This window comes from Pholis gunnellus (assembly GCF_910591455.1).
Source record: "Pholis gunnellus genome assembly, chromosome: 7".
Lineage (NCBI taxonomy): Eukaryota > Metazoa > Chordata > Actinopteri > Perciformes > Pholidae > Pholis > Pholis gunnellus.
Window position 1 is genome coordinate 1080001 of NC_136533.1, and position 19835 is coordinate 1099835.

Genomic DNA, 19835 nt, shown 5'->3' on the forward strand with positions numbered 1-19835 from the left:
CTCTCTTGATTTATTACCTCAGTAAACATTGTAAACATGAGTTTATGGTCTCAATCTCTAGTTTCAAGTCTTCTTCAATACAGCATGATGTTCATTTAGTAGATGATGGTCCATTTAGAGTCACACAGACCATAAAGCAGGGGATGCTTTAGGGGCGGGGCTACACAGTGATTGACAGGTCTCTACCAGAGACATATACGGCGTCTCTACGTCACTCCTCCTCAGTCCACATATGGTCACTTCCTGTTCACTGGTTGCAAAAAAACAAGATGGAGACGGCTTCAAAACTGTATACATTACAAACCAACGAGTGACGTCACGACATCTACGTCCTCTTCTTATATAAAGTCATTGAAGTCTGGTGTGTTTGGACAGGAATATACTCATTAACAGAAAGGTCTTTCTCTGTAAGGATCCTTTTATTTTATTCACTGTATCATTAAATACATTAAGTACCTCTAGTAGCTAGCGTAGCATAGACTTGCTAACGCTAGTTAACGATGTGCTAACGATGTTTAACTGTGACTAGCTCAAAATCCAAGCCGGAAAATCTATCGCGTGAGCGCCGGATGTTTGGAGTTTGACGACGCTACGCTGTGATTGGACAGTCTACGTCTGAGGGGCGGGGCTTAGCGGAAGCTCCATAGATTGAAGGAATGACGTACAAACAACCGTACAATCTAAAACAACAGCGTCATACGTTCTGTGTTTAAACACGTGGAAACGGCAGCTGATGACGAGCTGAGTGATGAAGATGACTGCTCACACAAACACACACAGAGCTATTGTTTGTTTGTTTGTTGGTTGGTTTGTTAGTTAGTTTGTCTGTTTGTTTGTTAGTTTGTTTGTTAGTTTAGAGCTATTGTTAGTTAGTTTGTTTGTTTGTTAGTTTGTTTGTTTGTGAGGCGTTGTGGGAGCCAAAACCCGGCTGAAGTCTTGGCAAAGAAACGCAGAAACAGGCTGAGCAGCAGCAGATGTTCTGAGCCTGTTTCTGAGAGAGAGAGAGAATGTTCTCCACGTTGTTCTCTCGGGGGAACGGTTCTCTCTTTTTATTGCGCGTCATTCGTAGTTTGGCCGGCGGGTCGAGTCAGAATGAGTCCTGCTGTTCGTCCAGAGTGTTGCTGCTCCGATGTAGAATGAATGTGACGGGTTCACCAGCTGCTCAGGCTCCTGGATGAGAAGAAGGTGAAAGAAGAGACACGCTGAGCTCCAAGCTGCATATAAAACGCCTTTAATGGGCTTTTAAAATGAGTAGAAACCCACATTATTCATTCCACCTCAATGTGAAGCTGTTGGATCGACTCACTGGTTTATTCAGAATGTGAAAAACATAATTATAAAGTCATAAATGTGCGAGCAGAAAGAGTGCGATTGTCTGAAATGTATTTATTTATTTATTCATCTTTTTTATTTTTTTTTACTAACAATGGCCTAATATACGACGGTATATATATATATATATATATTATAGGTTAAACATATATATAAATACATTACGGAGCCGAGGGGAAAAGTTAACGTTCCAGGAACTGTTTTCTGTCTTCTTTTATGCACATTTATCAATATATAATCAAATATAATTAATTCATATATTTTATATTTTACATATATTTCGACTTTAATCTCAAAGAATACCTGTGTTTTTCTCTGAGTATGACCTTCTTCCTGTGACTGTACTTGATTTATTTGTATGACTCTATAATGACACACAATGTAACGCGCCGTCATTCAAACAGTGGAAGCATCACAGCTCGGCTCCAGTGTTTGACTCTACACGATGCTGCCCTCTGGTGGCCAGTGGAAGCATCACAGCTCCGCTCCGGTGTCGGCTCAGAGACGTTTTTAGTTTTTATTATCACAGATTGATTCTTTAAGACAATAATCAAAACGTAGAAGGTTAAAATATCTGCAGGAGCTGATGGGCAGTGGAGCGTCCGGAGGATCCCGGCCGGAGAGGCCGAGCCTGAACCCGCCCGGAGCTCCAGAATGAAGTGAATGTTCATTTTTCCTGTTTTCAGATCTCGATGCTGGAGATCTACAACGACGGTCTGAACGACCTTTTGACTCAAAGCCCCGGCGCCGCTCTGGACCTCAGAGTCCAGGGGAAGTCTGTGACGGTCCCGGGTCTGACCCGGGTCCAGGTCCAGACCGAGGAGGATATCCTCGACGCCATGGAGACGGGAGAAAAGAAGCGAAAGATGGCCTCGACCAAGATGAACATCCAGACGTGCTGCTCGGATTCTTACATGGATGGAGACGTTCCTGATCCAGTACTGACTAGATCCAGTACTGACTCCTAGTCTCCTTCCTCCTCAGCTCGCGGTCTCACCTGGTGGTCTCGCTGCAGGTGGACGGTGAGGACCAGGTCTCCGGTCTCTCGTCCCGAGGGACGCTGACTCTGGACTTTTAGGAACCACGTCCACATTTAAAACCTCTTTTAGAAGACAAGTCAGGTAGAAACTAGATCTGGACAAAGTCAACTTAAAACACAGAAAATAAGATTAAAACCACAAAGTTATTCATCGTTTGTCCTTTATTAACACGCAGAAACAATAATACAAGAAGAACGAATATTAATGCAGAAGCATCATTCAGGACTTCATGAGGCGTCATGTTATAGAAACACTATTTATTATATATATATATATATATATATATATATATATATATATATATATATATTCACTAAAGACACAGATTTGTCTCTTCAGTCGCCTCAAAATAAAATGTTTTCTTTATTTCTGTCTGAAATGATAAAATGTTCTTATATTTTATATAGAAAGGTGGCGGTGGACTCTAACCCACTAAAGCTGTCATTGTGGTTTGATGGGCATCAGTCTCGAGTGTGTCGGACCTGCAGAGGGTAACGAGTCATAACCACCTGGAACTAGACAAATCGTCTCATGAATGAGACGATCAGAATGTCCTGATTCTGCAGTTTTTTTATGTTCCTCTAATTTAAAACCTTTATTTTCTTGCGTTGGACAAACAATTTGTGGAAAGTGAAAACAAAGTGTGTGTGTGTGTGTGTGTGTGTGTTAGAACAATGAGGTTCAGAGATGTAATCAGAACTTTAGAGCAGTAACTTTAACACGAGTCGTTCACATTCTCTCCTGATCACTGATTGGCTGTTTGTGAGTGAGGTCAGAGGTCACAGTGTCGTGTGTCCCGTCAGGTGTTCGGTGCTCTGAAGAGTAACGAACCTCCACGTCCCGTTCAGGAACTCTAGACTCACCGTTCTGCTGCAGCCGCAAAGGTAAGAACGGACTCTGAGGTCTTTGAACGCGTCGCTCAGAGGTCTTTGAACGCGTCGCTCAGAGGTCTTTGAACGCGTCGCTCAGAGGTCTTTGAACGCGTCGCTCAGAGGTCTTTGAACGCGTCGCTCAGAGGTCTTTGAACGCGTCGCTCAGAGGTCTTTGAACTCGTCGCTCAGAGGTCTTTGAACGCGTCGCTCTGAGGTCTTTGAACGCGTCGCTCAGAGGTCTTTGAACGCGTCGCTCTGAGGTCTTTGAACGCGTCGCTCTGAGGTCTTTGAACGCGTCGCTCTGATTCAAAGCTTCTGTTGAGGTTTTTGAATCATTATCCTTAAAATAATTGAAAAAGAAAAACTTTAAACAAAATCCTCAACTTGAGTTAAGTGATTAAATTCTATTTTTTATTATTATTTCTTGAATGAAGATGTTGTTGTTGTTGTTGTTGTGTCACAGCTCAGGGTTGTTACTTTGTGAGAGAGAGACCTACTTTCATGCAGTACTGGTTGTAGTTTTTCTGTTACTTTAAGTAATAAACTCGGATGCTTGAATGGAAATAAGTGGAACTGAAGCTGAGTCAGCACTTCTGAAAAGGCCTCTGAAGGCGTTTGAAGTGCTCGTTCAGGGCGGAATCATCTGTTTTCAGCAGAGCTTTGCTTTCAGTGCAGAGAGCTCAGAAGTCCTCCCGTCCGTCCGTCGTCTAGCTGCAGGAGCTCCGGTTCTTCAGCAGCTGGTTGAGGACGCTGGTCCGTCTCAGCGCTCTGAGGTCGGAGACGTCCTCCGAGATCACCGGGACGTCCTCGCCGCGGTTCGTCTCGTCGTCGTCGTCAGAAAGCGTACAGAGGAGGGCGTCGTTCTCGTACGTGGGGAAGTAATACCTGAGGAGAGACGGAGGTCAGAGGTCACCAGTCTGTAGGGAGGACCGAGTGGAGGCAGAACGTTTGAAAGGAAAAATAGTTTTATGCATTTAAAATAGTTTAAATAAATATATAATAAACATAAACATAATAAACCTATAATAAACGTATAATAAATATATAATAAATATATAATAAACATATAATAAACATTTAATAAATATATAATAAACATATAATAAATATATAATAAACATAAACATAATAAACCTATAATAAACGTATAATAAATATATAATAAATATATAATAAACATATAATAAACATTTAATAAATATATAAACATATAATAAATATATAATAAACATATAATAAACATATAATAAATATATAATAAATATATAATAAACATATAATAAACATATAATAAACATATAATAAATATATAATAAACATATAATAAACGTATAATAAATAATAAATATATAATAAACATATAATAAATATATAATAAACATATAATAAACATATAATAAAATAATTGCGCTGACTGCGGCTGGTTCCAGGTCGACGCGTCCGGCAGCTTCATCACGTGACCGTCGGCCTCGAGGTGACGGATGACGTCGTCTCTGGACTCAAACTTCTGCTGGCAGCCGTAGCAGCGGCTCTGGTGGATCTCACGGCGGATGAAGTTCACCAGTTTGACCTGCTGGTAGAACCGGAGGTCTGGGGGGGGGGGGGGGGGGGGGGGGGGGGGGGGGGACACACAGCATCACTGTCTACTGTTTTATTTGCAGACAAAAGTCAAATGTTTATGCATAAATATTGTGTTTTTCTTAAAAGTCCACGTTAGTCATCAGTGAGCTGCTTCTTCTTAAAGGGACAGTGTGCAGGATTGGACCACTGTGTCAGGCGTACGGTGGTCTCTCTCATTTGGTTTGTCCATTCTGGGCTACCGTAGAATCTCATCTCACGGGAAGGCGTATGAACAGCAAAACATTTTCAACGTGACATTTGACGCCAAGTCGTTAAAAAAACTGTTTTTACTGTAATTAAAACTGTGAAAAGTGACGTTTAACGGTTGTTCATGAAAGTGATAAATATTACGTTACATTTTATTTGTTTTACTTACTGAGCTCCGTCCTCAGATTGTGGAGGTCAAAGCCATGAGCTTCCTAAAAACAACAACCAACAAAGATTAAAACTAGAGTCTGCACTAGATGTCATTAATCTAAACTAGACCCCGTTAAGTCTAGACTAGACGTCATTAATCTAAACTAGACCCCGTTAAGTCTAGACTAGACCCCGTTAAGTCTAGACTAGACCCCGTTAAGTCTAAACTAGACCCGTTAGTCTAAACTAGACCCCGTTAGTCTAGACTAGACCCCGTTAGTCTAAACTAGACCCCGTTAGTCTAAACTAGACTAGACCCCGTTAGTCTAAACTAGACTAAACCCCGTTAGTCTAAACTAGACTAGACCCCGTTAGGCTAAACTAGACTAGACCCCGTTAGGCTAAACTAGACTAGACCCCGTTAGGCTAAACTAGACTAGACCCCGTTAGGCTAAACTAGACTAGACCCCGTTAGGCTAAACTAGACCCCGTTAGGCTAAACTAGACTGGACCCCGTTAGGCTAAACTAGACTAGACCCCGTTAGTCTAGACTAGACTAGACCCGTTAGTCTAGACTGGACCCCGTTAGTCTAAACTAGACCCCGTTAGTCTAGACTGGACCCCGTTAGTCTACAATGGACCCCGTTAGTCTAAGTTACCTTCATGTGAGTGTAGATCTGCTCCATCGTCTCAGACTGATGATCACAGAAGAGACAAACAGCAGAGACCGGATGAGCCCTCCAGTCCGACCAATCACTGAGGACGACACAGGAAACAGGAAACAGCCAGAACATGAGGTTCTCTGTGAGGGTTCTAGATACAATAAGAGATCCTTCTGGTTCCTACTCACTCCTGCTCCTCCTCGTCCACCAGGTCCCGGTCGTCCTCGCTCTGCACCTCCTCCCAGGTCTTCCCCAGCTCCTGACCGGAGAGCAGAGACACGAGAAGATCACACAGTGGAGAGGAAGCCCTCTGAAGCTCCACCAACACATCTAGAGCTGAACAGAACCCGGAGGTGTTACCAGGTAGTTGATGATGTAGAAGCGGTCGTACAGGCGGTTGCTGGCGTTGATGCGGCGGTGAGCTTTCTTCCTCATGTGATCCTTCAGCGTGGTTTTGTCCCTGAAGGTCTTCTCACAGTACAGACACTGCAGACTGCCGGGAGGACACGCAGACCATCAGGTACTTCATCATCGCATGTTGTTATTGTGGACATTAGTGACATTTAAAGGATAGAACACTCTGTGCTCGTCTCACTTGTCCAGCTTGCTCTGCAGAGTGTCCAGAAACTGGTCGCAGTACACGATGTTGTCCGGCAGCCCGATGCTGAAGGAGTGCTCTCTGGCCATGTGGTTCAGCAGAGACGACCTGAAGATTCATGATTATGAAGCTACAGATTAGTCCTCAGAAGGAAGAGAATAAACTAAGTTAATAATGTTCTACAGTAGTTTCCTGTGAGACTCAGAAGTTCTGACGAACCTGTTTCCGGTGAACTCGTCGCTGCAGAACATACAGAGTCGACTGAAGCCGCCGTCGTCTCTCTCCTGCTGCTGCTGCTCCAGAACCTCCTCCTGTGGGACCAGCAACAGCGTCAGAGAGGCACCACAGAAGAAGAAGAAGGCTCGGATTGGGTCGATAAAAAGAACGTGAGTGGAGTCAGATGTGTGACAGCGGTTGGTTTAACAGTGAAGGTGATGCTCTGTGCTCGGCTCTGATCCTCACCAGTCTCTTCTGCTGCAGCTTCTCTCGGAGGAGCCGGTCCTCCGGGAGGACGTCGCACAGCAGGAAGTAGTGCTCCTGCTTCTCTGTGACGACAGGGAAATGTTTGACTTTCTTTAGAACTGCTTTTTTAAAAGGAGGAAAGTCAAGATGTCTGCGTGTTTGAGCGGAGAAAAATGTCTCAGTATTCTGCTGACTGCTGCACTTTGAACTCACCGACCGGCCCGCTGGAGTTGGTCTTGATGATGCTGCAGAAATCTGTGAGCGGCTGCTCCAAGAACCTGCCTCTCCAGTAGGACGCGTACCTGACGGAGGACAGGAAGTGAGTCGTGGAGTCACGGAGGAGAAGATTTAAAGTCAAAGGACTCTTTAAAGGAACTCCAGGAAGTGATGCTGAAAACATGAAGGAAATGACTGTCTGCAGCTATCATCATCATCATCATTATATATATCCAGTATTACTAGTAGTCATGATGTCATTATTCTGTTCACTACTCTCATGATATGAATCAGTTCTGTCAGAAGTATGTCATGTTGTTCATTATCACACTCCATCCTGACAGACGGACTCAGAGCAGAAGAGTCTGTCTCTCTCTCTCTCTCTCTCTCTGTCTCTCTCTCTCTCTCTCTCTCTCTCTCTGTCTCTCTCTCTCTTGTGTTTCAAAGTTACACTCCCCAGACATTAGTGTCTTCAGTGTGGTTCTGCTCGTACTTGGGGAGGTCAGCGACCAGCTTGATGTCAGCGATGACCATCTTGTGCTCCAGCAGCAGGTGTTTGAGGAGGACGTCTGTCTGCTGCAGAGGGACGGACTCAGAGCAGAAGAGACACACCAGCAGCTCAGAGCCCAGCGGCTGCAGGCTGGGAGTGATGGAGCCGGAGGAGGGGGGGTGTTCTGGGAAACACAGAGGCTCCAGTATGCTGTCCTGATCTGAGGGAGGTAACACACACACACACACACACACACACACACACACACACACACACGTACACAAAGAAACAAACAAACACACACACACACACACACACACACACAGTTTACATGAGAGAGAACGTGCAGGCTGCTGGTTAGCCCGTTAGCATAGCCGGTTAGCTTCACGCTAGTTAGCTTCTTTATGAACTACAGAGCGGATATTTGCTCACAGTTTTCAGTCTGACGGACTCTGGGTTTTATCTACACGTGAATCATATTTTTCTAACACAAAACGGCTTCTTTAAATCCTTAAAACCTTAAAATAAATCATCTCACCGTCTCTACTCCGGTCAGAGGCGGCCATCTTTAGTGTCACGTGTTCAAAACAGCGCAGAACGGACCAATCAGAGGCTGTGAGACGTAGGCATGCTGCGTTCATGGTCTCCATGTAATTTAAACATGTAATATGGTGCATTCAAGTGATTTAAAACATTTGAAAACTCACGAGTTTGCGATTGATCTGATCTGTTTAAAACAAAAACATTTATTTATCAGAGATTATTATGAGCACATAATTTAGCCTACAAAATGGTATTACATCATACAATTTGACGTTAAATCTATTGATTTGTTATTAATTTACTTAAATGTACCTACAAGTTTAAGTACCTAAATGTAAATTACCAGTAAAAAGTCCTGTGTTAGTAAATATACATAATTAGTACAAAGAAAAAGAAAGAAAGAACTCATACAGAATGGCCCCTTTTTAAAGGATTGCATTATTTTTCTCATCTTCTAATAGTTTAAGAATCACGGGAGAAATTAAAATGTTATAATGTGAACGCAACATCAAGTACATTAAAGTCTTTGAACTATATTTTTGATTTAAGGCCAGAAGATCTGACGCTGCTGGACGCCTCGTGTGTTTTTAACGACTCCTCAGACTCTCGTTCTCCAACATCAATTATGTTTTCAGTTTTTCTTATGTTGCTCAAAAACCCTGTTTTGTACAAGGACAATACAATAACATGAATTGTACAATTATTCAATCATTTACATCTTATTGAAACAGTGGATCACTGATTCTATCAGTTCCAGTCGATGAGCACCAGGGGGCGCCATCATCCTCCTTCTTCCTCCTGTAACTTCTAGTTTTTCACTTAGATGTCAGTTACTGTTATTTTGTTTCATTGAAGTTAAAACAAATAAAAGAAATGCAGACAAATGATACAAAATAGAAGAGAATAGATGTTAGCATTTTAATGTATTTTCAAATGTTTTATTCCATATTTCTCTATATATTTGTTGATACCATTATTTTAAAATAAAAATGTCTCTCTGTCTCTCTGTCTCTGTCTGTCTCCCTCGTTGTGCTCCAGCAGTCCTCTCAGGTGAGTTCAGGTGCTGCATTATTCACACTGAACTCAGCGTCTCTAATTAAACCCTGGAGAGCAGCGAGGGGGAGACAGACAGACAGGATAAGGAGAACAGAAGAAGAAGAAGAAGAAGAAGATGAAGAATATGGACTCCCACATGATGACATCGTTTGAGGCTCTGAACAGGACGAGCATCACAGGTGCTGAGCTGATGCTGTTGCTATGCAACAATTTGGTCGTTGCCGGCAGCATCCAGGTGGGGGGTGTGTGTGTGTGGGGGGGGATGTCACCACGTTTGATTATATGAAAAGTACAGTACAGACACATGAAAGAGGAACAGGATGTAAACTGGGTTCAGTAAACAAATCACTACTCAGAGAGAGGAACAACATGCAATCTGTGAAATGTGGAGTTTTGAAGTCTTTCTGTGTGTTTACGCCTTAAAGAATCATCGCTCGCTGTGATCGCTTCTCCTCACGCTGGCTGTGAAGTGATCACTCTGTAGACGGAGGACAGAACACAGAAGAAGAGAGGATGTCTTTGTTTTTACTCTTTAATCGTTCTCTGGTAGGATTGTGTCTGTAAAGTGAAGCACTATAACTATAGAGGCCTTTACACACCGAGGGAGAGACCAATAAACGACACAAAACACCACAAATACAAAAATACTCGCCTACAAATGTTCTGCATCAAAACTATTCACACTGATAACGACTCTGGAAAGAGAGAGAAAATGTGCGTCATGTTTCCATCAATGCTGATTGGCACTAAAGTACCGTAGAATGTAAGAAGTGGACGTCGTCGTCGTGACGTCACCTGTTGGTTTGTGGACGTTTCGAAGCCTTGAGTTCAGCATTTTGGCCGTCGCCATCTTGTTTCTTGCAACCAGTGAACAGGAAGTGACCACATCTGGACTGAGGAGGAGTGACGTAGAGACGCCGTATACGTCTCTGGTAGAGACCTGTCAATCACTGTGTAGCCCCGCCCCTAAAGCATCCCCTGCTTTATGGTCTGTGTGACTCTAAATGGACCATCATTTACTACATGAACATCATGCTGTATTGAAGAAGACTTGAAACTAGAGATTGAGACCATAAACTCATGTTTACAATGTTTACTGAGGTAATAAATCAAGAGAGAAGTAGAGTCATTTTCTCATAGACTTCTATACAACCAGAGGAGTCGCCCCCTGGTGGACACTAGAGAGAATGCAGCTTTAACACGTGAAGCTGTGACTTCACTTTAAAGAACTGAAGGTTGGTTGGTCTGGTTTTGTTCCGTGTTTACTTGATTGACAGGTCCCTCAGCCTATAAAGAGGTGAAGTCCTGTGCGGGATCGCCTACCCAGACCAGGGGGGGGGGCAGACACGCCCCTACTCTGCCTCTGATAGGCTACGTTAGCATAGCTATGATGCTAACCCGTGCTTCGAACTAAGCTGGGGGCTAACGAACGGATCGGGGAAATATTCTTTTAAATTAAATAAAAAAATACAATTGGGGTAAATAAACTTCAATAATAGAGTTTAGGAGTTTTCTTTAATACTTTCTTTTAGTTTTAACAAGTTTGAGAGTCTTAATATATTCTATATATTTTGGTCCTTTGCATTTATGTAACATATATGCTCACATGTATTCAATGTTCAAAATGTATGACATCTTTATACTCAAGTTTGATGTCATGATTAGTTTAAAACAACATATACTCTTTCATTTGAGTCCATACAGTAACATAATGCATACAATGGTAAGATAAATACGTTAAGGATTGTGATTCATCATTGGAAAAACAATAACATTTGTTTTTAATCGATACTTTGGAGGAATAATGATTTGTTGGACTTGTGTTGTGTCAGACTGAATCCGGTAGGCTCTAGGACCCGGATGACAACGCGTGACGTAGTACAACAACAGGAAAACGGACCTCACGTTGCTGGTAGGTGTGCGTTAGCATCTGTAGCTTTAGCTCTAGTTTCTCACTTTTAACGGCAGTAAAAAAGAGACTTCCGGCTCTTCACCTGCACGTTTCTCTGACCCGCTTGTCACCGACAGCTTGTCGTGTCCGTGACATTGTTTTTTTCATAAATTAACCTTCCGGTTAGCCGCTGCAGCTAGCTGTTAGCACCGTTAGCATACACACAGGTCAAGCGACTGACAGCCGTCGGGGTTCAAACAGATTTAAGGCGGAAATCAGAGATCGTTTGAGGATGAACGTTGTTAAGGTGGACTTGGGGAGATGTTGTCCCGTTTCTGTCTGTGTGGAGAAGTTTGTAGCTGTTGCTGTGAATCAATGAGGTGAAAAGTAACGAAGTACATTTAATCAAGTACTGTACTCATTTGAGGTACTTGTACTTTACTTGAGTATTTAAATTGTATGCTTTTAGTTACTTCATCTCAGAGAGAAATATACATTTACTTCACTTATGATGAACACAATAATATAATATTATAAAATGAGCCATTCTGCATAAATACTTTTGGTACATAAAGAGTATTTTGATGAACAGAAGATTCACAGAAATAACAAGAAGAAAAGACTTTCAGCTTTTCTCTCTTTGGTCTTTTAAATGGAATAAAAAGACATCTGAAGACTAAAAAAATCACAAAATAGTTTGCAGCTTTTCTTGTGTTGTAACAGTAATGGTTGTAGATAATTCTTCATATGATTCACGTTATTGTTCCCGTCGTGGTCGATGTTGATTAAATGTCAGATATTCAGATGTGATCAGAGAGCAGCAGCACCTCACCTCTGCTGATGAGAAATGACATTATTATTATTATAATATGACATTATTATTATTATTATTATTATAATATGACATTATTATTATTATAATATGACATTATTATTATAATATGACATCATTATTATAATATGACATAATTATTATAATATGACATTCTTATTATTATAATATGACATTCTTATTATAATATGACATCATTATTATAATATGACATTCTTATTATTATAATATGACATTCTTATTATTATAATATGACATTATTATTATAATATGACATTATTATTATTATAATATGACATTATTATTATTATAATATGACATTATTATTATAATATGACATCATTATTATATTATGACATCATTATTATAATATGACATTCTTATTATTATAATATGACATTCTTATTATTATAATATGACATTATTATTATTATAATATGACATTATTATTATAATATGACATTATTATTATTATAATATGACATTATTATTATTATAATATGACATTATTATTATTATAATATGACATTATTATTATTATAATATGACATTATTATTATTATTATAATATGACATTATTATTATAATATGACATCATTATTATATTATGACATCATTATTATAATATGACATTCTTATTATTATAATATGACATTCTTATTATTATAATATGACATTCTTATTATTATAATATGACATTATTATTATAATATGACATTATTATTATTATAATATGACATTATTATTATTATAATATGACATTATTATTATAATATGACATTATTATTATTATAATATGACATTATTATTATTATTATTATTATAATATGACATTATTATTATTATAATATGACATTATTATTATAATATGACATCATTATTATAATATGACATAATTATTATAATATGACATTCTTATTATTATAATATGACATTCTTATTATAATATGACATCATTATTATAATATGACATTCTTATTATTATAATATGACATTCTTATTATTATAATATGACATTATTATTATAATATGACATTATTATTATTATAATATGACATTATTATTATTATAATATGACATTATTATTATAATATGACATCATTATTATATTATGACATCATTATTATAATATGACATTCTTATTATTATAATATGACATTCTTATTATTATAATATGACATTATTATTATTATAATATGACATTATTATTATAATATGACATTATTATTATTATAATATGACATTATTATTATTATAATATGACATTATTATTATTATAATATGACATTATTATTATTATAATATGACATTATTATTATTATTATAATATGACATTATTATTATAATATGACATCATTATTATATTATGACATCATTATTATAATATGACATTATTATTATTATAATATGACATTATTATTATAATATGACATTATTATTATTATAATATGACATTATTATTATTATAATATGACATTATTATTATTATAATATGACATTATTATTATTATAATATGACATTATTATTATTATAATATGACATTATTATTATTATAATATGACATTATTATTATTATTATAATATGACATTATTATTATAATATGACATCATTATTATATTATGACATCATTATTATAATATGACATTCTTATTATTATAATATGACATTCTTATTATTATAATATGACATTCTTATTATTATAATATGACATTATTATTATAATATGACATTATTATTATTATAATATGACATTATTATTATTATAATATGACATTATTATTATAATATGACATTATTATTATTATAATATGACATTATTATTATTATTATTATTATAATATGACATTATTATTATTATAATATGACATTATTATTATAATATGACATCATTATTATAATATGACATAATTATTATAATATGACATTCTTATTATTATAATATGACATTCTTATTATAATATGACATCATTATTATAATATGACATTCTTATTATTATAATATGACATTCTTATTATTATAATATGACATTATTATTATAATATGACATTATTATTATTATAATATGACATTATTATTATTATAATATGACATTATTATTATAATATGACATCATTATTATATTATGACATCATTATTATAATATGACATTCTTATTATTATAATATGACATTCTTATTATTATAATATGACATTATTATTATTATAATATGACATTATTATTATAATATGACATTATTATTATTATAATATGACATTATTATTATTATAATATGACATTATTATTATTATAATATGACATTATTATTATTATAATATGACATTATTATTATTATTATAATATGACATTATTATTATAATATGACATCATTATTATATTATGACATCATTATTATAATATGACATTCTTATTATTATAATATGACATTCTTATTATTATAATATGACATTCTTATTATTATAATATGACATTATTATTATAATATGACATTATTATTATTATAATATGACATTATTATTATTATAATATGACATTATTATTATAATATGACATTATTATTATTATAATATGACATTATTATTATTATAATATGACATTATTATTATTATAATATGACATTATTATTATTATTATAATATGACATTATTATTATAATATGACATCATTATTATATTATGACATCATTATTATAATATGACATTCTTATTATTATAATATGACATTCTTATTATTATAATATGACATTCTTATTATTATAATATGACATTCTTATTATTATAATATGACATTATTATTATTATAATATGACATTCTTATTATTATAATATGACATTATTATTATTATTATAATATGACATTATTATTATAATATGACATCATTATTATATTATGACATCATTATTATAATATGACATTCTTATTATTATAATATGACATTCTTATTATTATAATATGACATTCTTATTATTATAATATGACATTATTATTATTATAATATGACATTATTATTATTATAATATGACATTATTATTATTATTATAATATGACATTATTATTATAATATGACATCATTATTATATTATGACATCATTATTATAATATGACATTCTTATTATTATAATATGACATTCTTATTATTATAATATGACATTCTTATTATTATAATATGACATTATTACTTTTTATCACACAAACATGACGACAGACGAGGAGACGTGACAAACAAATGTAGGAATGAAATGTTATAAGCCGGTCAGTGAGGTTGGTTCGTTGGTTCGTTGGTCGTTTCTCTGTATTTGGCCCCAAACTGCCCATTAAAGGCCTCCCAAAGGCGAGCGGAAGCAGGGGATTCTGGGTAATGCCTCCCCACGTCTGATGTTCTGCATGAGAGACAAATCCCATGTGTGTGTCTGGATGTCTCCCAGCTTACCGTCGACACTGACACACCGTCCAATAATCACCTTAGTGCCGGCTGAGCGAGCTCACGGCCGCCACCTCGGCGGTCCGGAGGCGGATAAATAAGCGCTGATGATGACGTTACAGAGATTATCCAGAACCACCGACTTATTTCAGATTAGTAGGTTTTGCAAAAGTCGGACCAAAACCGCTTTTTGCTGAGTCGTTGGTGGAGAAAATCTGGACGACTATCGGAGACATGAAGCCTGATGAGGAAGTTCATGGTCCCCAGAGGATTCATCCAAATGTCTTCAGTGACCAACATGAGAACGTCCTCATGATGTGCTCACATGGTACATGTTCCTTAATTACTGCTACTTCTGGTCTCTTCTGACCTACTTTATTTGTTGTCATCATTATTATTTATACTGATGTATAATAATGTGTTTAGAGCTCGTGTTAGAAGTTAAATAGCTCATAATTCATCTCTAATATCTGTTTATATTCATGTGAAAACATCTCCTTCAAACTACTGCATTTATTCAAGTTCATCACCAAAACTACATTTTACAGACTACACGTGAACACATCATGATAACGTTATAATGTAGCTTCAGCTAGTACTCATGTTCACTGAGCAGAGCCTGAAGGCATCACGACGTGTAAATAAAGTTGTACTGACTCAGTAGAACTTGTGTTTCTAGTCTCTGATCTCTGATCGTGTTTCATTGTAAACGACCAATCAGAGAAGAGCTAGTAACGTTAGCAGCACCGCTAACGGCTAACCAACGAGGTTCACTTCAGTTACATCATGATGCCTTCAGGCTCTGCTCAGTGAAAATCCACAAACCTCTTCCTCACCCTTCCTCCTCTCTCTCTCTCTCTCTCTCTCTCTCTCTCTCCATCAAACTTATTTGTGGGCTTGTATCATCTGAACACATTGGAAGTGGTTCAGGGGGATCGGGGTTCTGCTCGTAGACATAAAGAGGCCTGCTGGTCCTCGGAGCGCTGCTCTTTGACTCTGTTAATGGCGCCGACATAAAAGCAGCGGCGGCTCTTATTTGTGCGTCTGTCGCGGTCTAATGACCACAATAAGTGTGTTTATGATAACCTGTCGAGTCTTTGGGCTCAGCTTGTTACAGAGAGAGAGAGAGAGAGAGAGAGAGAGAGACAGAGAGAGAGAGAGAGAGAGAGAGAGAGAGAGAGAGAGAGAGAGAGAGAGAGATGCATTAACTCGTTTGTCACTGTGTCGACAACATGAACGCCTTTCCTGCAGACTTGATGAAGACCGTTTCCCCAGCGGAGCTCGCTTTAATGTGCCGGAGTGCAGTTGTCACGGCGTCGTAAACAAAGACAGCGGCTGATATAGAGACTGTAGAGAACACCAGGCCCTCTGTGAGGCCCTCTGTGAGGCTCTCTGTGAGGCTCTCTGTGAGGCTCTCTGTGAGGCTCTCTGTGAGGCTCTCTGTGAGGCTCTCTGCAGGACGGCTTCATGCTTCAGTCTACTGGTAGCGGTGGTGGAGATGCACATGTCCACAAGAACAGCGACCTTTCTGCCAGAAGGTCGTTGGTCCTCACGTGAAACAAGACGTCAGTGTTGATGTTTTCCTGAACTAACGTCTGTGGTGATTTGAACCCAAACAACCTTTTCCTGAACCTTTTGCTAACCCTAACTAGATATACTAATATAATAATATACTAATATACTAATATACTAACTTGTGTCGTGTTGCTGGACTCAGAACGTTGATTGCAGACGTTGGTGTCGGCGTCTTCAGAGCGCTGGTGGTTACCGACACGCTGAGACGTTTGAGGCCTCTTCACCTCGTCGGTCAGGACTTGTAGCTCATATTGTTTTTCTCTCTATTGTTCTGCAACAAAAGCAACAATTATACTTTATTATTGCAATTGGATGTAAAACACGGTGGTTGCAACTGCAGTTCATGATGCTATCAGCGAACCACATCCTGTTTTTAGGCTTTTTATCAGATAGAATAAGCGATCAGTAGAAGGTTTGTAGGCTTATAAAGCCAGCAGTTAAATAATGTAAATGATTGGTAGTTTGGGCCTAAAGCTGCTGTCAGCTGTCTCATGGCGGCTCCAGAAAGTTGACGTGGTGGAGATACAAGTTTCCACCTGACAGCAGTAAAACTCTGTATTATTGACAAGATGGAATTTTAATTAAAGTAGTCGTGTTTCACTGCGTTTAAAGCGGCGCGTCACACGATGTGGACGGTTCATCTAACGAGGTGAGGAAGTCATGTTTCACCTCAGAGTGATGGGGTCCTGCTGTGTCAGCCACTTCGTTTAGAGTGTGTGTGTGTGTGTGTGTGTGTGTGTGTGTGAGCGCCGCGGGGCTCCGAGGTGTCGGTGCAGAAAACGACTCGACTGTAAAAAAAAAAGTGAGCGTAAACCTTGAAGCTGTGATGTGATACACTTGTTCTCCGTGTGGGGTGTGTGTGTGTGTGGGGGGGGTGTGTGTGTGTGTGTGTGTGTGTGTGTGTGGGGGGGGGGGGGGTGTAATGGGGCAATATGTTCATGTCAGGATGGATTGTTATGCTGGAATAGATTTTCTAATCCGGCACACGGCGGGTAACTCGGCGGAGGCAGATCACTGTGTTTAATAGGACGTAACGTACGTGTGTGTGTGTGTGTGTGTGTGTGTGTGTGTGTGTGTGTGTGTGTAACTTTAATAGTCGCCGTGATGATTATGATGAATATTAGTTAAAGATAATCAAACTTTGTAATATGAAGGAAGTGGCCGACACACGAGCTCACACAGACGTTTGTGTTGTTTGGTTGTTCTGCTGAACACCAGAGAGCGAAGAGACGAGATGTGAAGAATCAAGAACACGACGAGTGTAACCGTCATAAACTAACCTCCACTATAGATATATTATCTATAAACTACTTTATTACCTTCATACTAACCCTGTACAGAGAGAAGTCAAGTATTACATGTGTAATAAGGAATCACAGGTTGAATATCCTGTAAACTATGAATTAGCTGCTAAATATTGACTCATATTGTCTCCATCCCATCATGTTGTGTTTTAAATGTGTTGCTTTTTATTTTGCTGTTAGAGGGACGGCTTTGGCTCAGCGGGTAGATCGGTTCAAACAGGAAAGTCCTTTAATCATAAAGTTGTGTGTGTTGAAGTGACCTCGAGTGAGACACACTCAACCTCGAGATCAAATCAAAGTACGTGTGTGTGTGTGTGTGTGTGACCGTTCTAATAAAGCTCTTGATCAGATCATCAGCTGATATCCGTTCTAAATAGTTCCATCAATGGTCCCATGAAGGCCGGATTGGAACGTTCTCTGTTCTGCTCTTAATTAAGCTCAACAGCTTCCCTTCGGCGGCCATTTTAAATGAGCAAATAGACTGAAACACGTACCAACATGTTAACCGTTGACTCCCACTGATACACACCGTTTAGAAGTGAGGAGATCGTTTGTTTGTTTACTGCACAGATTTCTCCAATAATTCTTTAATCTCTTGTTTTATTGCGTAAAACTGAAACGAGAACCACAGAAAGGAAACGGTAACTTTCAGGTAAACACACTAAATGTGTGCTTTGCATTGTCCCCCAAGGAAAGGTTTCTCAACACAACACAATTAATGTATTTCTTTATTAATATTAGTATAATACATCTGTCTGTTTGGAGATTGTTGTGTCGAGACGTCACCGTCTATGGAAGTGAAATACAGAGCAGCTTCTATTTCCTCCTAAAAGGCTTCTCGGCTGCAGTGATGGACACTTTGTGTGTGTGTGTGTGTGTGTGTGTGTGTGTGTGTGTGTGTGTGTGTGTGTGTGTGTGTGTGTGTGTGTGTGTGTGTGTGTGTGTGTGTGTTGAGGGAGTTCATGGTGCTCCTGATGATGATTCATGTGATGGTGATGTGGAGGTAATAATGGGCTGCAGCAGATCTCCAGAGTGAGGACAGTGGACGTCCAGACGAGGCTGTTAGCTGTTTGCTGAAGGCAGCGGAGCGTAGCTGACGCTGCTGCTGCTGCTGCTGCTGCTGCCGGTCAGTCATTTCACGCCTGTCTGGGCTTCCTGTGAAAAGCCAAGTGGATAAAAAAGAAGAAGAAGCTGTCTGGGGGAGAACCGGCTCAGTTTAATGTGTTTTTCAGTGTCCAATCAACAAACCCGAGGTGGAAATTGACAGGAAGAGAACTCCTTCTCCTGCATGTTGTAGTCAGTCGGGCTCATGTTTGATGAAACTCTACATGTGTTGGACTGATTAATGGAGCAATGAGTCCTTTTATTGTCCTGTGTGAGGCCCTGTGATCGGTTGTATAGGCCTTTCATCTTTATACACATGATATTGGTATTGAAGCTACGGTTGGAAATCTTCAGAAACTTGATATCCGGCTCAGCTGCCGATGTGTCCTTGGGGCCCAAATTGCTCCCGTAGGCTTCGCCATCGTATGAATGAATGGGTGTGAACGGTTGGATGGTCCT

The 19835-nt window shown here is 38.2% G+C and overlaps 2 protein-coding genes across 2 annotated transcripts in view; one reads left to right on the forward strand and one right to left on the reverse strand.

Annotated features, from left to right (window-relative positions):
- Window positions 1-3673: 3673 nt before the first annotated feature.
- Window positions 3674-8299, reverse strand: znf277 (zinc finger protein 277; the record flags this gene model as incomplete). Its single annotated transcript, XM_079162808.1, has 12 exons — window positions 3674-4129; window positions 4660-4834; window positions 5241-5283; window positions 5881-5977; window positions 6072-6142; window positions 6244-6376; window positions 6479-6589; window positions 6701-6792; window positions 6944-7026; window positions 7157-7245; window positions 7653-7869; window positions 8188-8299. 12 exons carry the CDS (start codon window positions 8297-8299, stop codon window positions 3952-3954), a joined length of 1401 nt encoding a protein of 466 aa, XP_079018934.1. The 3' UTR covers window positions 3674-3951.
- Window positions 8300-11138: 2839 nt separating this feature from the next.
- Window positions 11139-19835, forward strand: part of immp2l (inner mitochondrial membrane peptidase subunit 2) — a 93615-nt gene continuing 84918 nt past the window's right edge. The window contains exon 1 of the mRNA XM_079162843.1: window positions 11139-11160. The gene's annotated coding sequence lies outside the window, so the exon portion shown is untranslated. The remainder of the gene's footprint in view (window positions 11161-19835) is intronic.